General features: G+C 44.8%; 1 protein-coding gene across 2 annotated transcripts in view; it reads left to right on the top strand.

Annotated features, from left to right (window-relative positions):
* SLC13A2 (solute carrier family 13 member 2) overlaps positions 1-17,127 on the top strand; it is a 110,277-nt gene that overhangs the window by 76,113 nt on the left and 17,037 nt on the right. Inside the window, exon 1 of one of the 2 annotated variants that reach the window (XM_007530736.3) lies at positions 261-401. The exons of the other annotated variant lie outside the window; for it this stretch is intronic. Within the exon in view, the coding sequence (XP_007530798.1) occupies positions 300-401 (102 nt within the window). The 5' untranslated portion in view covers positions 261-299. Of the gene's footprint in view, positions 1-260; positions 402-17,127 lie in introns of those variants that run through there. 2 annotated transcript variants of the gene reach the window in all.

The raw sequence follows: 17,127 nt of genomic DNA on the forward strand, positions 1-17,127 counted from the left end.
CAGTCTCTAGTCACAGGAGGAGTTAATACTGGTCTTAACTTCTCAAAAGAACCCAGAGGCTTTTACCTCAGGGTTTTGTTCTCCTCCCTTTCTTTGCCAAGCCTTCCTGATCTTTACACCTCCTGCAGGTCCCTCCTCCTTACTCTCACCTCCTGGACTCCAAAAACACTCTGATTGCCAGGGTGGGTCAATGGTTAACACTCACCCGGCTTTATATAAGCCTGCCCTGGCCAGCCGCCTACCTACTGCCTGTCCTTCAGTTCCCAGGAGCCCAGGCAGTGGCTCCCACAGCCCTCACCATGGCCACCTGCTGGCAGGGCCTATGGGCCTATCGCTCCTACCTGATTGTGCTCTTCCTGCCCATTCTCCTGCTGCCTCTGCCCATTCTCGTCCCCACCAAGGTAAGGACCCGGAATTCTGGGCACAGATAAGCTCCAAGGGTGCAGGGGAGGGAACTCCCTGGCTAGGGCTGGGCACCCTAAGCACCTTCTCATCTTTCCTTCTCTGAAAGTGGGGCCATAGTCTTCTGGGCTGCTGGAGAACTGAGGGTGAAGAGGGCACAAGGAGCTTTTTCATAGTACCCAGCAGCAGGAGCCCAATGCCAGTTGTGTAGGTGGACATGAAATCTGCTGCTTGGAGAGAGAGGAAGCCACTTCTGTAGCTGCAGGTAGAAGTAGATGGGGTGACCTGTCTGTTGTGTGACCCAATTCTTGGGCTGAACTCAATGAGGCTTATGCAGGGCTTGCAGCTGGAGAGAGCTAGAGACAGAGTAGGAAAAGCTGGCCATGGGCAGCGTGTTCCCTTAAGCGTGTAGACACAGAGAGAAGTTCACTGTGATCCCCAATACCAAGCCTGTTGAAAGGAAGGTGGCAGCTGGACAAGAGGATCCTGCCAGTGGGGACCTGAGACATTGTCCGCTGGGGGAGAGGAGGAGGAGGTACTGCCTCCTGCCTCCCCACCAGCAGCAGGGGTCACACCTGCTCCCACTACACACCTAACTCGGTCCCCCTCCCCCGTCTTATAAAGTGGGTCTAGCAATCTTATTTTAAAGATGGGGAAAGTGAGGCTAAGGCAGTTACCCCAAATCCTGGGGCAGGACCTGGCCTTATGGAACTTGAATAGTATACACTTTGGCCACCCCTCTGTAAGTAAATGTGCACAACATTACGAACCTACTAAAGTTAGTGTAGGGTTCAGAGTATGGGCCACGGAGCTAGTAGGGCCCCACAGCTAGGGAGCAGCAGGGCTGGGGGTGTGGTCTGGCTCTGAGGCTTCTGTCTTCTCTGCACCCACTGCTTGCTGGAGGCTGAGACAGAACCCTGAGCCTGGCCCAGCCCACATTCCCAGAACTGCCCACGGAGGCCTTTTCTTCCCTGTGTCACAGATAGGGACCTGAGGCAGGCTTTTGTTCAGTGTTTTAAAGGTTTTCTATGTGGGGGGGGAAAAAATCCAGCCTGGAGAGGTGAAGACCAAGTGACAACAATAACAACAAAAGAAATGAGGGACTGGGGAGATAGAGGCGCAGTCCCCAGGCCCTTGACACTTAGTGAGTGACAAGGCCAGGCTGAAACTTTGGGGTCATCTTTATCTCAGGTCCAAACTGGTGGCCTCTCAGGGCCTGAGCTCTTTCAGATTGGTTTTCAGACTGTCTGTGGAAAATATGTCAAGCTGGGAAGCCAGACAGGGTCTATGATTCCTGTTCTGTGTCCCCAGGAAAGCATCACCTGGCAAGCTTCCATAACGTGGCCCAGCCTGCACAGGTAGCCTCCAGGCCTGCTGGAGGGAGGGGGTGTTATATGTCCACCCTGACTGTACCCAGTCCTGCTGAGGCTGGGGCCCCACAGACCAGCCCCTCTGGAGAGCTTTGCTCCTGTAATCTCTCTTTTTCTTCCACCATCAGTTTTCCCATCTTTGCTGTTAACAGACTAGCATGTTGTACCAGCTTCCGTCTTAAGAAGCAAAGCTCCCACACAACCTGCACATGTGCCTCCCTTCCCTGCTGTCTCACAGCAGAAGCCCCCACTCCCCACTCTAGCCAGTCCACACCACTCAGGTACCCACTTTCTGTGGGCAAGTCCGGTCTCTGAGACTCTCTCCATGTCCCACACAACTTCTGTGCTACCAACCCTTGGCCCCTGCTCACCTTTCTGAACCCCAGAGCAGTGACCCTAACTGCTCAACTCCTGGCAATGCTATGGTTTTGGTGACATCTTGTCCTGCTCACTTTCCTGCCTGCAGGTCACTTTTCCAGACTCCTCCACCCGGCCCCCCACCCCGTCTGTGTTCTTCAGTTTTATCTCCCATCCAGCATTTAATCCCTAAACTAGAAATTCTTTGAACTGCTCCCCTCCTACCTAATCGCTAAACTTGAGTTAGCCATCTAGCACAAGAAGCCTCCTGTTGAAGCTTTTTTTCACAGGTAGCACAGATGTTTACAAGTGCTCCAAAACAAAACCCTGACTGTCCATCTTTTCCCAGCTGCTTTACTCATCAAAAGGTAGTAGCCGCCTCCTCGTCCTGGCCAAAGAGCCTTTTCCGACGCCCATCTTTGCTTCATTTCCACGTGTACCACCAAATCCTTCTAGACTCAGCATCCCCAGAGTGCTCTAAAAACAGTCATATCCCACTGCCTCCACCTCAAACCAGGCCACTACCCCTCACAAGACCACTCATCCACTAGGATGGTCTTTTCAAAACACATAATCAGACAGGGAGATTGTGCAACAGACTTCCCATGTCTGAGGCTCTGAGGTCTCAGGTACAATCGCCAATACCTCCATAAACCAGAGCTAGGCTGTGCTCTGGCCCCTCTTTGTGTCTATGTCTTATTAAAATAAATAATAAATACTTATCTATTTACTTATTTTACATGGAGACAGAGAGACAGAGGGAGAAAGTGAAAGAGACCACAACACTGAACCTTCCTTCAATGTGGTGAAAGCTGGGCTCACACTTAAGTTGCTCACATGGCAAAGCAATGCACTACCCAAGTGAACTATTTTGTCAGCCCAATCTTCCCCCCATCCCCTCCAGAGTTATCACTGGGGCTCAGTGTTGGCACTACGAATCTACTGCTCCCGGCAGTCTTTTTTTTTTTTTTTTTTTTTAATAGAATAGAACAGAGAGAAACTGTAAGGGGAGGGGAAGACAGAGAGGAAGAGAGAAAGATAGCCACCTGCAGACCTGTTTCACTGCCTGTGAAGGAACGCCTCCTGCAGGTGGGGAGACAGGGATTCGAACCCAGATCCTTGTGCTTCATACTATGTGCACTTAACCCAGTGCACCACTGCCTGGCCCCCTCAGCCCAATCTTTATCTCTTTTTTTAAATTCCCTTTTTGTTGCTCTTGTTGTTTTTTATTGTTGTAGTTATTGATGTTGTCGTTGTTGGATAGGATAGAGAGAAATAGAGGGAGGAAGGGAAGACAGAGAGGGGGAGAGAAAGATAGATACCTGCAGACCTGCTTCACCACCTATGAAGTGACTCCTCTGCAGGTGGGGAGCCAGGGGCTTGAACCGGGATCCTTACGCCGGTCCTTGCTTCACACCATTTACGCTTAACCCGCTGCGCTACCGCCCGACTCCCCCAATCTTTATCTTTTGAAGATGTCTTGCTTTGTTTTCTGCCACCACAGCTATTGCTAGAGCTTTACGCCTGCTCAACTCTACTGTTTCCAGTGGCTTTTGACTTTTTCTTTTTGTTTTAGATACAGAGAGACAGAGAGAGATGAGAGGGCAAGAGGGAGTGATACAGAGAGAAGAACCATAACACAGCCCTACCACTTGTGAAGTTTCCTCCCTAAAGATGCTCCAATATGGTGACTGGGGTGGGGGTCGGGGGGACTGGGGCTGTGAATCCTTCATGGTAATGTGTGCATTCTATGGGGTGAGCTACCTCAAGGCCCCTCAAGAAATGGTTTATTTATGAGAAGGGGGAAGGGAGAGTGAGAGTGAGTGAGAGAGAGAGAGAGAGAGACCAGAGCATCACTCTGGTACATATTACACCAGGGATCCAACTCAGGAGCTCATGCTTACAAGTCCTAGGCACTGTGCCACCTTCCAGGCCGCAACATAAATCTTTAATTAGGTACTTATCTTGCCTGAAAATCCATGCAGGTTTCCCATCAAAGCTAGACCTCTTATAGGTTTATAGGTTCTTCAGTCTCCATTCCCCACCCCTCCCCATCTCTGTTCATGCTTCTCTGCCTCACTTCCTTTCTGCTCCTCAAATTGTTCATCTTCCTGCCTGGAATGTTCTTATCCCATATGGCTCCTTTTCATTCCTTAGGTTTTAGCTAGGTCCACTACTTTAGAGAAAACCACCTCTGACTTCCCCCAATGATTCTTTTATCACAAAATGTATTTAAAGGGCATTCACTATCTGAAATGAAGTGTTTATTTTCTATTTATTCTCTGATAACACTAGAATAACTAGATAACATGAAGGCAAGAAACTTTGTCCATGAAAAATCCCCAGTGCTCACATGAAGTTGATGTTCAACAAACATTTGTCAAATGAAAGAAAGAAGGAAGGAAAGAGAGAGAGAGAGAGAGAGAGAGGAAGAAAGAAAGAAGGAAAGAATGTGAGCAAGGAGAGCCCTGTCCTGAGTCTCTGTTCTCAGTAGCATGTCCCCAACTCACTTCCATGCTCCTGAGCAGAAAGTCCCACACTAGGCTCTGATTTGCATCTATGTAACTGCTGTTGACATTTGGCACAGAGCAGTGGTGCATCTGGCAGATTACAGGCATCATTATGCCTGAGGACCTGGTTCATGACCTGAGTTCAAGGACAAAGTTTCATGAGTGGTGGAACTGTGCTGCAGGTGTCTCTTTTTCTCTATCAGAAAAGAAAAAAGAGAAAACAAATGGCCACAGTGAACAGTAGAGTTATTGTGTAGTTACTCCATTCCAGTGATAACATGGTGGCCAGAAGACAAAAAAGAAAGGAAAGAAGGAAGGAAGGAAGGAAGGAAGGAAGGAAGGAAAGAAGGAAGGAAGGGGAAAAGGGAAGAAAACAATTGCTGACATTTATTGAGTATTTTCTATGTGCTAGGTGCTGTACCAAGCACTTGAAAGCATTACCCCGTTTATTTTTCATAGTAACCTGTTAGTTACTATGACAGCACTACCATTGCTACCTCTATCTTATATACATGCAAATTAAGGTCCAAAATGGTAAAGTATTTTGTCCAAAGTTCCAGGTAGAAAAAGGCGAATTCAGGGGGTCGGGCGGTGGCGCAGTGGGTTAAGCGCATGTGGCGCCAAGTGCAAGGACTGGTGTAAGGATCCCGGTTTGAGCCCCCGGCTCCCCACCTGCAGGGGAGTCGCTTCACAGGCGGTGAAGCAGGTCTGCAAGTGTCTATCTTTCTCTCCCCCTCTCTGTCTTCCCCTCCTCTCTCCATTTCTCTCTGTCCTATCCAACAACGAACAACATCAACAATGGTAATAATAATAACCACAACAAGGGCAACAAAAGGGGAAAAAAATGGCCTCCAGGAGCGGTGGATTCATGGTGCAGGCACTGAGCCCAGCAATAACCCTGGAGGAAAAAAAAGAAAGAAAAAAGAAAAAGGCGAATTCTAGACTGGAACTTGGTCTGGGGTCTCTGCCTCAAGTCATCAGGTGGTGCCTCTTACCCCAGCTACCCTCATTCCCATCCAGCCATCAGCCAACCCTTCCCTCAGTGAGGTGTTTGTTAAGCTGTTACCAAAGAAGAGTATAGGTGCTTTGTCCCCAGGTTGCTTTCCCTCTAGAGGACCATGTCTTCATATATAGATGTGGGAAAACAGACAAACAAAACCTGCTGGAGCTCAGTGGAGGGAATATTTCCAAAGCAGGTTGCCCGACAGACAGACAGAGGTGTAAATACATGATTCAAGCAGCTATTAAGTTAGATTTAAAAAAACTCATATGCCTCTTAGAACCCAGTGAACCCATCTGTTAAAACAATCTCCCAATGGCAGTGTTTGCTAGAACAGAACTTAGTTGAAGTCCATCCATATATTTACTGTAAGAGCTCATTTGAGCACATAGCGTGTGTCCTTTACTATCTGTTTAACTAACAGTTTCCTGCCAGCTTCTCCTGAACTCAAAAGACAGGCCAGGACTCAGATGATTCACTGTGATCATCAACACTGTGCAGGAGTTTGAACCATACTTCTCAGAACAGCCTCTATCTTTTGAGAATTCCTGCAAGAAGGCAGAGTTCAGAGAACAGAACAGGCATTCGGGAGCCAGATAAATGTGGGTTCAGATCCACACCAGAGCACATAAAATCAGGTGACTTTACCCAGGCCTCACACATCTAAGAGGCTCAGGTTAAAATGAAGTAAGAACACACAGACCTAGGGCTCAGCATACAAGGCCTGGACCTCTGCCTCTGCTCTGGGATTCCTGGTCTGGGGAAACACAATTAGCCTCAGGCATTGTGTCTGATGCCTGGCATTCTTTTCCATAATTGACTTTTGTTCCAAAGTCCTGTTGTCCCCAGGAAGGCCTGGGGTGTTCCCACTTCTGAAGTTGGAATATCAGAGCAGGGAGGTGTGGTTCCTGAATATGGCCTGGAGCAGGACTCCAGTTTGCTGGGCTCTGGTGTGACCAGGAATAAGATTAAAGGAGCCATCCCCGAAGAATTTCTCCATTTTGGACTATGTCCCCAGATTGCCCAGTCAGGTTCTTGTTATCAGCACTCCTAGGTGAAGGTTTAGAATGGCGGAGAAAATAGAATCTTCAGCAGTACATTTTTCTGGATCTGGTCCAGCAGAGAGGCCCAGAGCTTTTGTGAGGCTCCAGCAGCTGAGAACTGTGGGATTGCAGCCTCTGCCCACTGGTTTGCACTACAGTAGAAACTGGCAGGCCTGGCCTCAGCTCAAAGGTGATGTAGAGCTCTTTCTTCCACTCATGTTTTCTCTGACTTTCAGAAAACCACTGTTTCCCCCTTGGCTTCTAAGAGCAGAACATGGTACAACAGTCATTCACATACTCATATTAAATGACAGAAATAAACACAAGTCATCCAGATGAGGTCAGGATAAGAGCAGGCTGCCATCAAAGACTTTGGGCAGAAAAGGGAAGACTCCTGTGCCCTGACAGAGACTGTAGACAGGGGAAGCTGGAAGGGGCTCACTAGAAGAGGCTGTACAGTGCACACCTTGTTCCTGGTTAAGGGAGCATATTTGACTTTTATTGGTTGGTTGGGGGGGCAAAATTCAGTTATAACTGTTGGCCCCAACAGTACTATGGAGGCTGTGATCTGACTGGATGTTTGCTGCAAAGGCTATGGGATGCAGTGTGTTTGTGTGTGTGTGTGTGTGTGTGTGTGTGTGTGTGTGTGTGTGTGTGTGTGTACTAACCATTGTCTCCTTTGTAGACACCTTTTTTTTTTTTCCTGGAGAGGATGGCCACCCTCTCCCAAAACTCACTCTACACTTTTTTTTCCTGTTCCTTCTTCTCTTCTCCTCCTCTCCCTCTACCTGTTTCTTCTCCTCCTCCTCTTCTTCCTTCTTCTTCCTCTTCTTCTTCTCCTCATTCTCCTTGGATTTTCTAAATATATTTTATTAGTAATTTAATAACGATTGACAATATTGTATAATTCCATACAATTCCCATCACCAAAGTTTCACATCCCATCCCCTCCATTAGAAGCTTTCCTATTCTTTATCCCTCTGGGAGTCTGGACCAAAGATCTTTATGGAGTGCAGAAGGTGGAAGACCTGGCTTCTGTAATTGCTTCTCCACTGGACATGGGCATTGACATTTCAGTCCATACCACCAGCCTGTTTCTATTTTTCCCTAGTGGGACAGGGCTCTGGATAGGTGAGGTTCCAGGACTCACTGTTAAGGTCATCTGCCCAAGGAAGTCAGGTTGGTGTCACAGTAGCACCTGCAACTTGGTGTCTGAAAAGCATTAAGATATAAAGCAGAACTAATAGTTTAGTAATTAGGAACCTAAAGATAAGAATATAGCAGAAGAGGTTTGGGGTCTTCACATTAGAAAAAGCTAGAAAGTCTATTTTAGGTATATTCCAAGGGGCCCACAACTTTACTAATTTTTGCCTGACCCAAATAGCTAACATGCAGATGGGCTGAAAGCATTATCTATGAAGATGGTGTCAGAGTTGGGAATAAAACTAGAAAGCTTATCAGGGCAGAGAGTAGCTCCCAAATATTGGGAAAATATATAAATACCACTAGCTGTAAACCTCATTGATCTAACCTAAGACCTGTATCTATCCATAATTAGCACATGAGCCTGTGCAACCTCTGCATTTCCACTGGTCTGAACTCACAATCCACTATCATTTCTAGGAACATTGTAGGCTTCACTCATTTCAGGACCAGTCTATCTCGAGTAGCAGAGTATGTTGACCCAGCCTCTCTTCGGCGAGTGGGGCAGTTTCTACCATTGTTGTTCCACACTGAGGGCAAGGTCCTGTAGAGACCCACAAGAGGGTTTATGGGGAGTCAGGCAGTAGCAGAGCGGGTTAAGCACACATTGTGCAAAGCACAAGGACTGGCTTACGGATCCCGGTTTGAACCCCCGGCTCCCCACCTGCAGGGTGGTCGCTTCACAGGCGGTGAAGCAGGTGTCTATCTTTCTCTTCCCCTCCTCTCTCCATTTCTTTCTGTCCTATCCAAAAACACTGACGTCAAAAACAACAATAATAACTACAACAATAAAACAACAAGGGCAACAAAAGGGAATAAATAAATAAATAAAATTTTTTTAAAAAAAAATTTTTTAATTTTTAAAAAAGAGGGTTTATGATGTACCTAATGGAGATGACCAGTGATGGTGGAGAGAGGGATCTGTTAGAAGTCTAGGCTCATCTTATCTGTGTGGGAATCCTAAGATTCCTTGACTAGGGTCCCAGATGATGGGGTGGCCTGGTAATGACCAAAAGGACCATCATTAAAGTGTGCTGGTCTCTTGCCCTTATCCAGCCCTTGTAGTCCTTACTTTATCTGACAGGGGTAGGCTTAGAGTGACTGAGGGAAGTGAAATAGGAAGTAGGTGAAGAGGGTATCTAAGTCCAAGTAGAACTATTTGAGTAAGTACTTTGTGTTGTCTTTTTTAGGTCTTTCTACTTGCTTGTTGCACTTATAGAGTTACTATAGACTACTGTGCACTTTTACTTTAAGGTGTATATTTTATTTTCCCCTAACTTATGCATACATGTGTGCCTTATCTCATGTGCTCTGGTCTATAGCTAGGTTTTATAATTCTGCTAGGAGGTATGCCACCTAGAATGGAATTTAGCAGTCCTACGGGTTAGGAAAGGTCTCACCCGAGTATTAGAGCTAGAGGGTTGACATACTAGACCTGGCATCTCTGGATACAATCTGAAGTGAAACATGTTGAGGTGGCACCGGTTGCAATAATTGGGTTGAGATCAGCAAATGTAATATCTAGTAGTATGGATCAAAAGAAACATGAAGGAAAATGAGCAAAGCCCTAGAGGTTCCATACAAGACCTTACCATGACTTATATCATTTACAAATAACTATATCTTATATACTGACAAGCTGGTTGCTTCTGTTCTCCCTAGTCTGATTATATGTGATTTAATATTTCTGAAAAAGTTATTGCTAAAAATGCATTAACAATTTGAGCCCAGTGTTGAAATTCAGTCCATTTACTAATTTGAAACCTTAAGTGCTTAGGTTGAAGGAATATATACTCAAAACTAAAGTCTATGCATTAAAAGCTCAAGATATTCAATCTACTTCACCCTTCATACTGATTAAATAGTGGTTTATAAGACTATAAGTTAGTAGGACTATATATTATATAACACCATTCTTGCCAAGTTTCTTACTTGGGTGTAGTACTCCAAACTCAATCAAATTCTGCTTCGCATTTCCCTTTCTGGTCTTCTTTCTCAACTTCTGTTTGTGAGTGGAATCATCCCATACTAATCTTTCTCTTTCTGGCTGGTCTTACTTAACATAATTCCTTCTAGTTCCAGCCAAGATGAGTTCAAGAAAATGGATTCATTGTTCTTTTTTTTTTTCCCTTTTGTTGCCCTTGTTGCTTTTCATTGTTGTTGTAGTTATTGATGTCGTCGTTGTTAGATAGGACAGAGAGAAATGGAGAGAGGAGGGGAAGACAAAGAAGGGGAGAGAAAGATAGACAACTGCAGACCTGCTTCACCGCCTGTGAAGCGACTCCCCTGCAGGTGGGGAGCTGGGGGATCAAACCAGGATCCTTACGCTGGTCCTTGCGCTTTGCGCCACATGTGCTTAACCTGCTACGCTACCGCCCAACTCCCTGGATTCATTATTCTTAGTAGCTGAGTTGTATTGCATTGTGTATATATAACACAGCTTTCTCAGCCACTCATATGTTGTTGAGCGCCTGGATTGTTTCCAGGTTTGGACTATTACGAATTGTGCTGCTATGAACATAAGGGTACACATATGTTTTTGGATGGGCTTGTCTTCTTAGATTTATTTATTTATTCATGAGAAAGAGAGAGAAAGAACAAGACATCACTGTCACATGTGATGCCAAGGATGTAACTCAGGACCTCACACTTGAGAGTCCAATATTTCCCCCACTGCACCAACCCACATTAGAACTCTTGCAGATGCCTTGAAATATTGCTTTTGTTCATCAGAACCTTGAAATTCCAATAGTTAACCACTAAACATCTTATTAATTAGCAAATATGACATCACCTCATATATAATTGTCTTACCCATGTTTCCATAGTTTTAGAACTGTATCTTGATATAACTGATTGCTGATATAACCAGTAAGCCCAAGATTTATTTAACATTTTTATTTATTATATGATCATAGTTATTTTTTTAATATTTATTTTATTTATTTACTCCCTTTTGTTGCCCTTGTTGTTTTATTGTTGTAGTTATTATTGTTGTTGTCGTTGTTGGATAGGACAGAGAGAAATGGAGAGAGGAGGGGAAGACAGAGGGGGAGAGAAAGACAGACACCTGCAGACCTGCTTCACCGCCTGTGAAGCGACTCCCCTGCAGGTGGGGAGCCGGGGTTCGAACCGGGATCCTTATGCCGGTCCTTGTGCTTTGCGCCACCTGCGCTTAGCCCGCTGCGCTACAGCTCGACTCCCCGATCATAGTTATTTTAAGATGTAGTTATTTATTAATATTAAGAGGGAGAAGAAGGGGGTAAGAAAGAAACAGAGTATCACTTCTGGTACATGGGACAACAGGACTTAACCCCAGGGTCCCATGCTTTCAAGTCCAAGAATCTAACCACTGCTATACCTCCCTGGTGACTATAATCATAGTTTTATTAACACTAATGCATCATGTATATTGATTGTATGTTTATTACGTTTATTTTTATAACATATTCTAAGAGTGGGGGAGATAGAATATAGTTTTGCAAAAGAGTTTCATGCCTAAGGCTCCAAGGTCCCAGTTTTAATCACTGAAACCACCATAAGCCAGAGCTGAGCAGTGCACTAGTAAAGTTTAATTTAAAAATAAAAACATATTCTAAGAAGTAATTAGAAACCTTCATCAGACTGCTAAAACAATCCTAGTACAAAATGAGAGTGAGAATACCTCAATCAAAAATTTTCCAAAGTACATATAAAAATACTTGTGCATATATTTCTAAAAATCAGGGAGTTGGTAGTGCAGTGGGTGAAGTGCACTTGGTATGAAGCAAAAGGAACAGCATGAGGATCCCAGTTTGAGCCCCCGGCTCCCCACCTGCAGGGGAGTCATTTCACAAGCTGTGAAGCAGGTCTGCAGATGTCTATCTTTCTCTCTCCCTCTCTGTCTTCCCCTCCTCTCTCCATTTCTCTCTGTCCTATCTGACAACGAGGACATCAGTAACAACAACAGTAATAACTACAACAATAAAAAACAACAAGGGTAAACAAAAGGGAAAATAAATAAATAAAGTAAAAAAAAAAAACCAAAAAAATCACACATGGCAACATCTATATAGTCTTTAAAAAGGAAAGGATTTATTTGTTTATTTTGACTAGGGACTTCTAGAGCCTCAGTTAAGTGTAATCTTTTAATTTTTTAAGATTAACATTTATTTATTTGTTTATCTATTTATTTATTTATGGGAGAGGAGGAGAGAAAACCAAAGTGTCACTCTGATACATGTGACACAGGAATCAAACTCAGGGCCTCATGCTTGAAGGTTCCATGCCTTATCTACTGTTCAAGTGTAATTTTTTAAATAAAAACAACAAACTAACAGTGTCATTCTCTATAAATTCCATCAAGGGACTCCCCTTTTCATCCTTGTGCTCCAGGTAAAATCCTAGACCTCTCTCTTTCAGGGAAGACAAGGCTCCTTCAGAGCATTATAACCCTCCAAGACTGCATTTTAAAAATCATTTCACTGGGGGCCAGGCGGTAGCACAGTGGGTTAAGTGCACATGGCTCAAAGCGCAAATGGCTCAAAGCGCAAGGACTGGCATAAGGATCCTGGTTGGAGCCCCCCACACACACAGGGGAGTTGTTTCACAAGCAGTGAAGCAGGTCTGCAGGTGTCTATCTTTCTCTCCTCCTCTGTCTTCCCCTCCTCTCTCCATTTCTCTCTGTCCTATCCAACAACAACAATAACAACCACAACAAGGGCAAAAAAAAAATGGGAAAAATAGCTTCCAGGAGCAGTAGATTCGTAGTGCTGATTCATAGATTCGGAGGCAAAAAAAAAAAAAAAAAGCATTTCATTGAAGGGATAATGGGTTATAGGACAGTTGTTGGCACATGAATACAATTTCTAAATTCACTATCATACTTGTCTGCAAAACACTCTTACCCCAAACTTAGGCCGATTTCCACCATCACACCCACAATGCCCTATGCGCCCCTCCAGTCCCCTCCTTCCCCAGAGTCCTTTGCTTTGGTGCAATACACCACACCCAGTCCAATCTTTACCTTATACTTTCCCTATCCTTGTTTCTTAAATTTCACCTATGAATGAGATCATCCAGTACCCATCTTCTTTTTTTGGCTTATCTTAAGTCCAAGAATCTAATCACTGCCTCCCTGGTGGCTATAATCATGGTAATTATATAACATTAACTATCATTTATATTGAATGTGTGCTATGTTTACTTTATAACATATTCTAAGGGTGGGGAAGATAACATAGTTATGCAAAAGACTTTCATGCCCTGAGGCTCCAAGGTCCCAGATTCTATCACCTGCATAAACCAGAGCTAAGCAGTGTTCTGGTTCCTTCAGATTCCACCCTGAGGCAAAGAAGAACTCATTCTCAACATCAGAATAGTATTCCATAATGTATGTATACCATAATTTTCTTTTTTTGTAATTTTTAATTTTTTTCTATTTCATTTATTGGATAGTGGCAGAGATAAACTGAGAGGGAGGTGGGGAGATGGGGAGGCAGAGAGACAGAGCCATCTGCAGTTTTGTTTCACCACTCATGAAGCTTCCTCCCTGCAGGTGGGGACTAGGGACTTGAACGTGGGTTCTTGTGCATTGTAGCATGTACACTCAATTGGGTGTGCTACCACCCAGCCCCCATACTACAACTTTCTTAGCCACTGTGATTGGACATCTGGGGCTATTACAAAGTGTGCTACTGTGAACATAGGTATACACAGATCTCTTTGGAAAGATGATTCTGTTTTCTTCAGATAAATCCCCAGGAGAGAAATTACTGGGTCACAGGGTAGGTTTATTTCTCATATTTTGGGACATCTGCAGGTTGTTTCCTCAGGAGCTGGATCAACTGACATTCCCACCAGCAGTGTGAAAGTGTTCCCTTCCCCTTCCAGCAACACTTGTTTCCCGTCCCCTCCCAGCAACACTGTTTCTGTCCTTTCTGATACATAACATTCTCACAGATGTAAAGTGGCATCTCATTGTTGCTTGATTTACCTTTCACTGATAATTAGTGACTTTGAGCATCTTTTTTCATATGTCTGTTGACCCTCTGGGTCTCTTCTTCGGTGAAGATTCTGTCCATGCCCTCCCCCCATTTTTTAATGAGGTTATTTATTGGTTGCTGAGTTTAGTGAGTTTCTTACATATATATTTGGTAATCCCTCTATGATATATATTATATGAAGAGTTCCTCCTATCCTGTAGGATGTCTTTCTATTTTAGTGACGGCTCCCTTTGCTGTGCAGAAGCCTTTCAGTTTAATGTAATTCCATTAGTTTATTTTTGGTTTTTTTCTTCCTTGCTGTTGGACTCAAGTCTCCAAAGATCTTTCTGAAGCATAGATCATAAAGTGTTCTGCCACTGTTTTCTTCTTTTTTAATTGTATTTATTTACTTATTGGATAGAGAAATTGAGAAGGGAAATAGAGAGAAAGAAAGACACCTCAGTACTGCTTCACCACTCTTGAAGTTTTCTCCATGCAGGTGATTTGAACCTGAATTCTTGCACATTATAACATTTGTGCTCAGCTGGGTGCACCACTGCATGGCCCCTTGCCAATGTTTTCTTTTATGCATTTGATGGTTTTTGGTCTAACATCCATATCTTACTTAGATCCATTTAGAGTTGACTTTTGTGCATGGGGATATGTGGTTGTTCTGTTTTATTCTTCTGCATCTTTCTTTCTTTCTTTCTTTCTTTCTTCCTTTCTTCCTTTCTTTTTACCAGAGCACTGATCAGCTCTGGTTTATGATGGTGTGGGGATTGAACCTGGGACTTTGGAGCCTCAGGCATAAGAGTCTCTTTGCATAACCATTATGCTATCTACCCCCACCCTCTTCTGCATATTTCAACTCAGTGTTTTTTAGCACTTATTGAAAGGGAGAGAGAGAAATTCATATGAAACCTGGTGTTCAATTGCAGACTTTGGTGAGTGCTACAAAAAAGAGGTACAAGGATTAGAGTGAACAAGATGGGGACTAGACTCCTGTCCATGGAATCTGTGGAGGCCTCTCTTTGAAATAAATATTGTTGAGATCTCAGTAATGAGTAGATGTCAACCAGGCAACGTGGGAAGGAAGAGAGGTTTGGAAAGAGGACATCTGGGCAAAGGCCTTGTGGCTACAAAGAGGATGGAGCCTGTGAGGCTCTAGAACAGGGCCAGTGTGGCTGAAGCAGAGAGCAAGGAGAGGCACACGCCTAACCCTAGTGTTTCCTAAGAGCAGTGGACTGGCTTGTAGGGGCTAAGTCACTTTGAGGTGCCTCTAGGTGGGTATGTGGATTAAACAGTGTACTTCAAGATCACTCTGGCTCCAGCAAAGAGAAGATCTTGAAAAGATTCAACTCTTTTCAGAGATGAAAGCTGAATAAGAAGGTTCTTGCAGAAGTCTGTTTGCTGATTAGTCACAGAGGGTTTTGTTGCTCTGGGCTGACTTTTTTTTTTTTTAATTTTTTATATTTATTTATTTTCCCTTTTGTTGCCCTTGTTTTTTACTGTTGCTATAATTATTATTGTTGTTGTTATTGATGTTGTTGTTGTTAGACAGGACAGAGAGAAATGGAGAGAGGAGGGAAGACAGAGAAGAGAAAGATAGACGCCCACAGACCCTCCTCACCACCTGTGAAGTGACTCCCCTGCAGGTGGGGAGCTGGGGGCTCAAACCCAGATTGTTACGCCGGTCCTTGTGCCTTGTGCCCTGTGTGCTTAACCCGCTGTGCCACCGCCTGACTCCCTTTTTTTAAAAAAATCGAAACAGAGAGACAGAGGAGCTGGGCAGTGGTGCACCTGCTACAGTGCACAAGGAGCCAAGGGGGGAAGCTTCACGAGTGGTGAGTTAATGCTGAAGGTGTCTCTTGCTCTACCTCCCCTTCCCCTCTCAATTTCTCCCTGTCTCTATCCTAAATAAATGGACAATATAAAAGTAAAATATTAAGAGATACCATAGCACCGAACCTTCCTCCAGTGCAGTGGGGGTCTGACTTGAGCCTGGGTCAGGCACATGGCAAAGCAGGCACACTATCCAGGGACTATCTTGCCAACCTTCAGGATTCTTGTGGACAGGTGCTTGAACTTGGACCAGGCTACTGGTCCAGAGCTAGGAAGGAGTAACCAGAAGCTGAGAAAGGGTAGCTGAGAGACCTGACCTACAGAGGATGCCTGTCTGATGAATGGAGGGGAGGCCCGGTGCCTGTCTAGAAGGGCTCCCAGTAGCAGGGGTTGCCTGGGAATTAGGATGTAGACAGGGTGACTTCCTAGGACAGAGAGGTGAAGTCAGTAGTAACATAAACAGAGGAGAAGAGTTTGCAAACGTAGCTCAGCAAAAGAGCAACGGGCTAGGTGAAGGTGGGAGAGACCCAGCCCACCCTTGAGAGCCCATAAACAAGATACCAAGAATAAAATAAATGCTAAGGTCAAAGGAACCAAGTTGGGGAACAACTACCTTGCTGACCTGGGCAAGGAGGAGGAAATGACAGTGAAGGAAGAAGAGCTTTAACCACCAGGGGAAATTTTCCCGCTGTTTTCTGAGCCCCAGGAAGGGTTCTGGGACTTCAGAAGTGAAGGAAGGAAGGAGTTCAGGAGGAGGCACAGCGGCTAGAGCTGCAGACTTGCAGACATAAGATCCTGAGTTGATGCTTTTGTTTGTCTTCTCATCCCTCCCTCCTCTCTTCCTCTTTCTCATAAATGAATAGATATTAAAAAAAAAAAAAGTGAAGAAACTCAACCACAGCAGGCCAGTAGGGAGAGGCAAGCCACAGGAAAGGTAGTTCCATTTGGACTCTAACTCATCTGGGCTCACTGGCCACAGTGAGCATGAGGCTGGAGCAAACCCTCAATAGTGAGGCCAAGAGGTCGAGTTCAGAGTACAAAATAAAAGAGGGATTAAAAAACCAGATAGGGGGGTTGGGCGGTAGCACAGTGGTTAAGCGCAGGTCGTGCAAAGTGCAAGTACTGGCATAAAGATCCCAGTTTGAGCCCCTGGCTCCCCACCTGCAGGGGATTCGTTTCACAGATGGTGAAGCAGGTCTGCAGGTGTCTGTCTTTCTCTCCCCCTCTCTGTCTTCCCCTCCTCTCTCCATTTCTCTCTGTCCTATCCAGCAACGAATGACATCAACAACAATAATAACCACAACAAGGCTACAGCAACAAGGGCAACAAAAGGGGGAAAAATGGCCTCTAGGAGCAGTGGATTCATGGTGCAGGCACTGTGCCCAGCAATAACCCTGGAGGCAAAAAAAAAAAACAGTTAGACTGGCTGTTGTGATG

The sequence above is a fragment of the Erinaceus europaeus genome, chromosome 12 (assembly GCF_950295315.1).
Source record: "Erinaceus europaeus chromosome 12, mEriEur2.1, whole genome shotgun sequence".
Lineage (NCBI taxonomy): Eukaryota > Metazoa > Chordata > Mammalia > Eulipotyphla > Erinaceidae > Erinaceus > Erinaceus europaeus.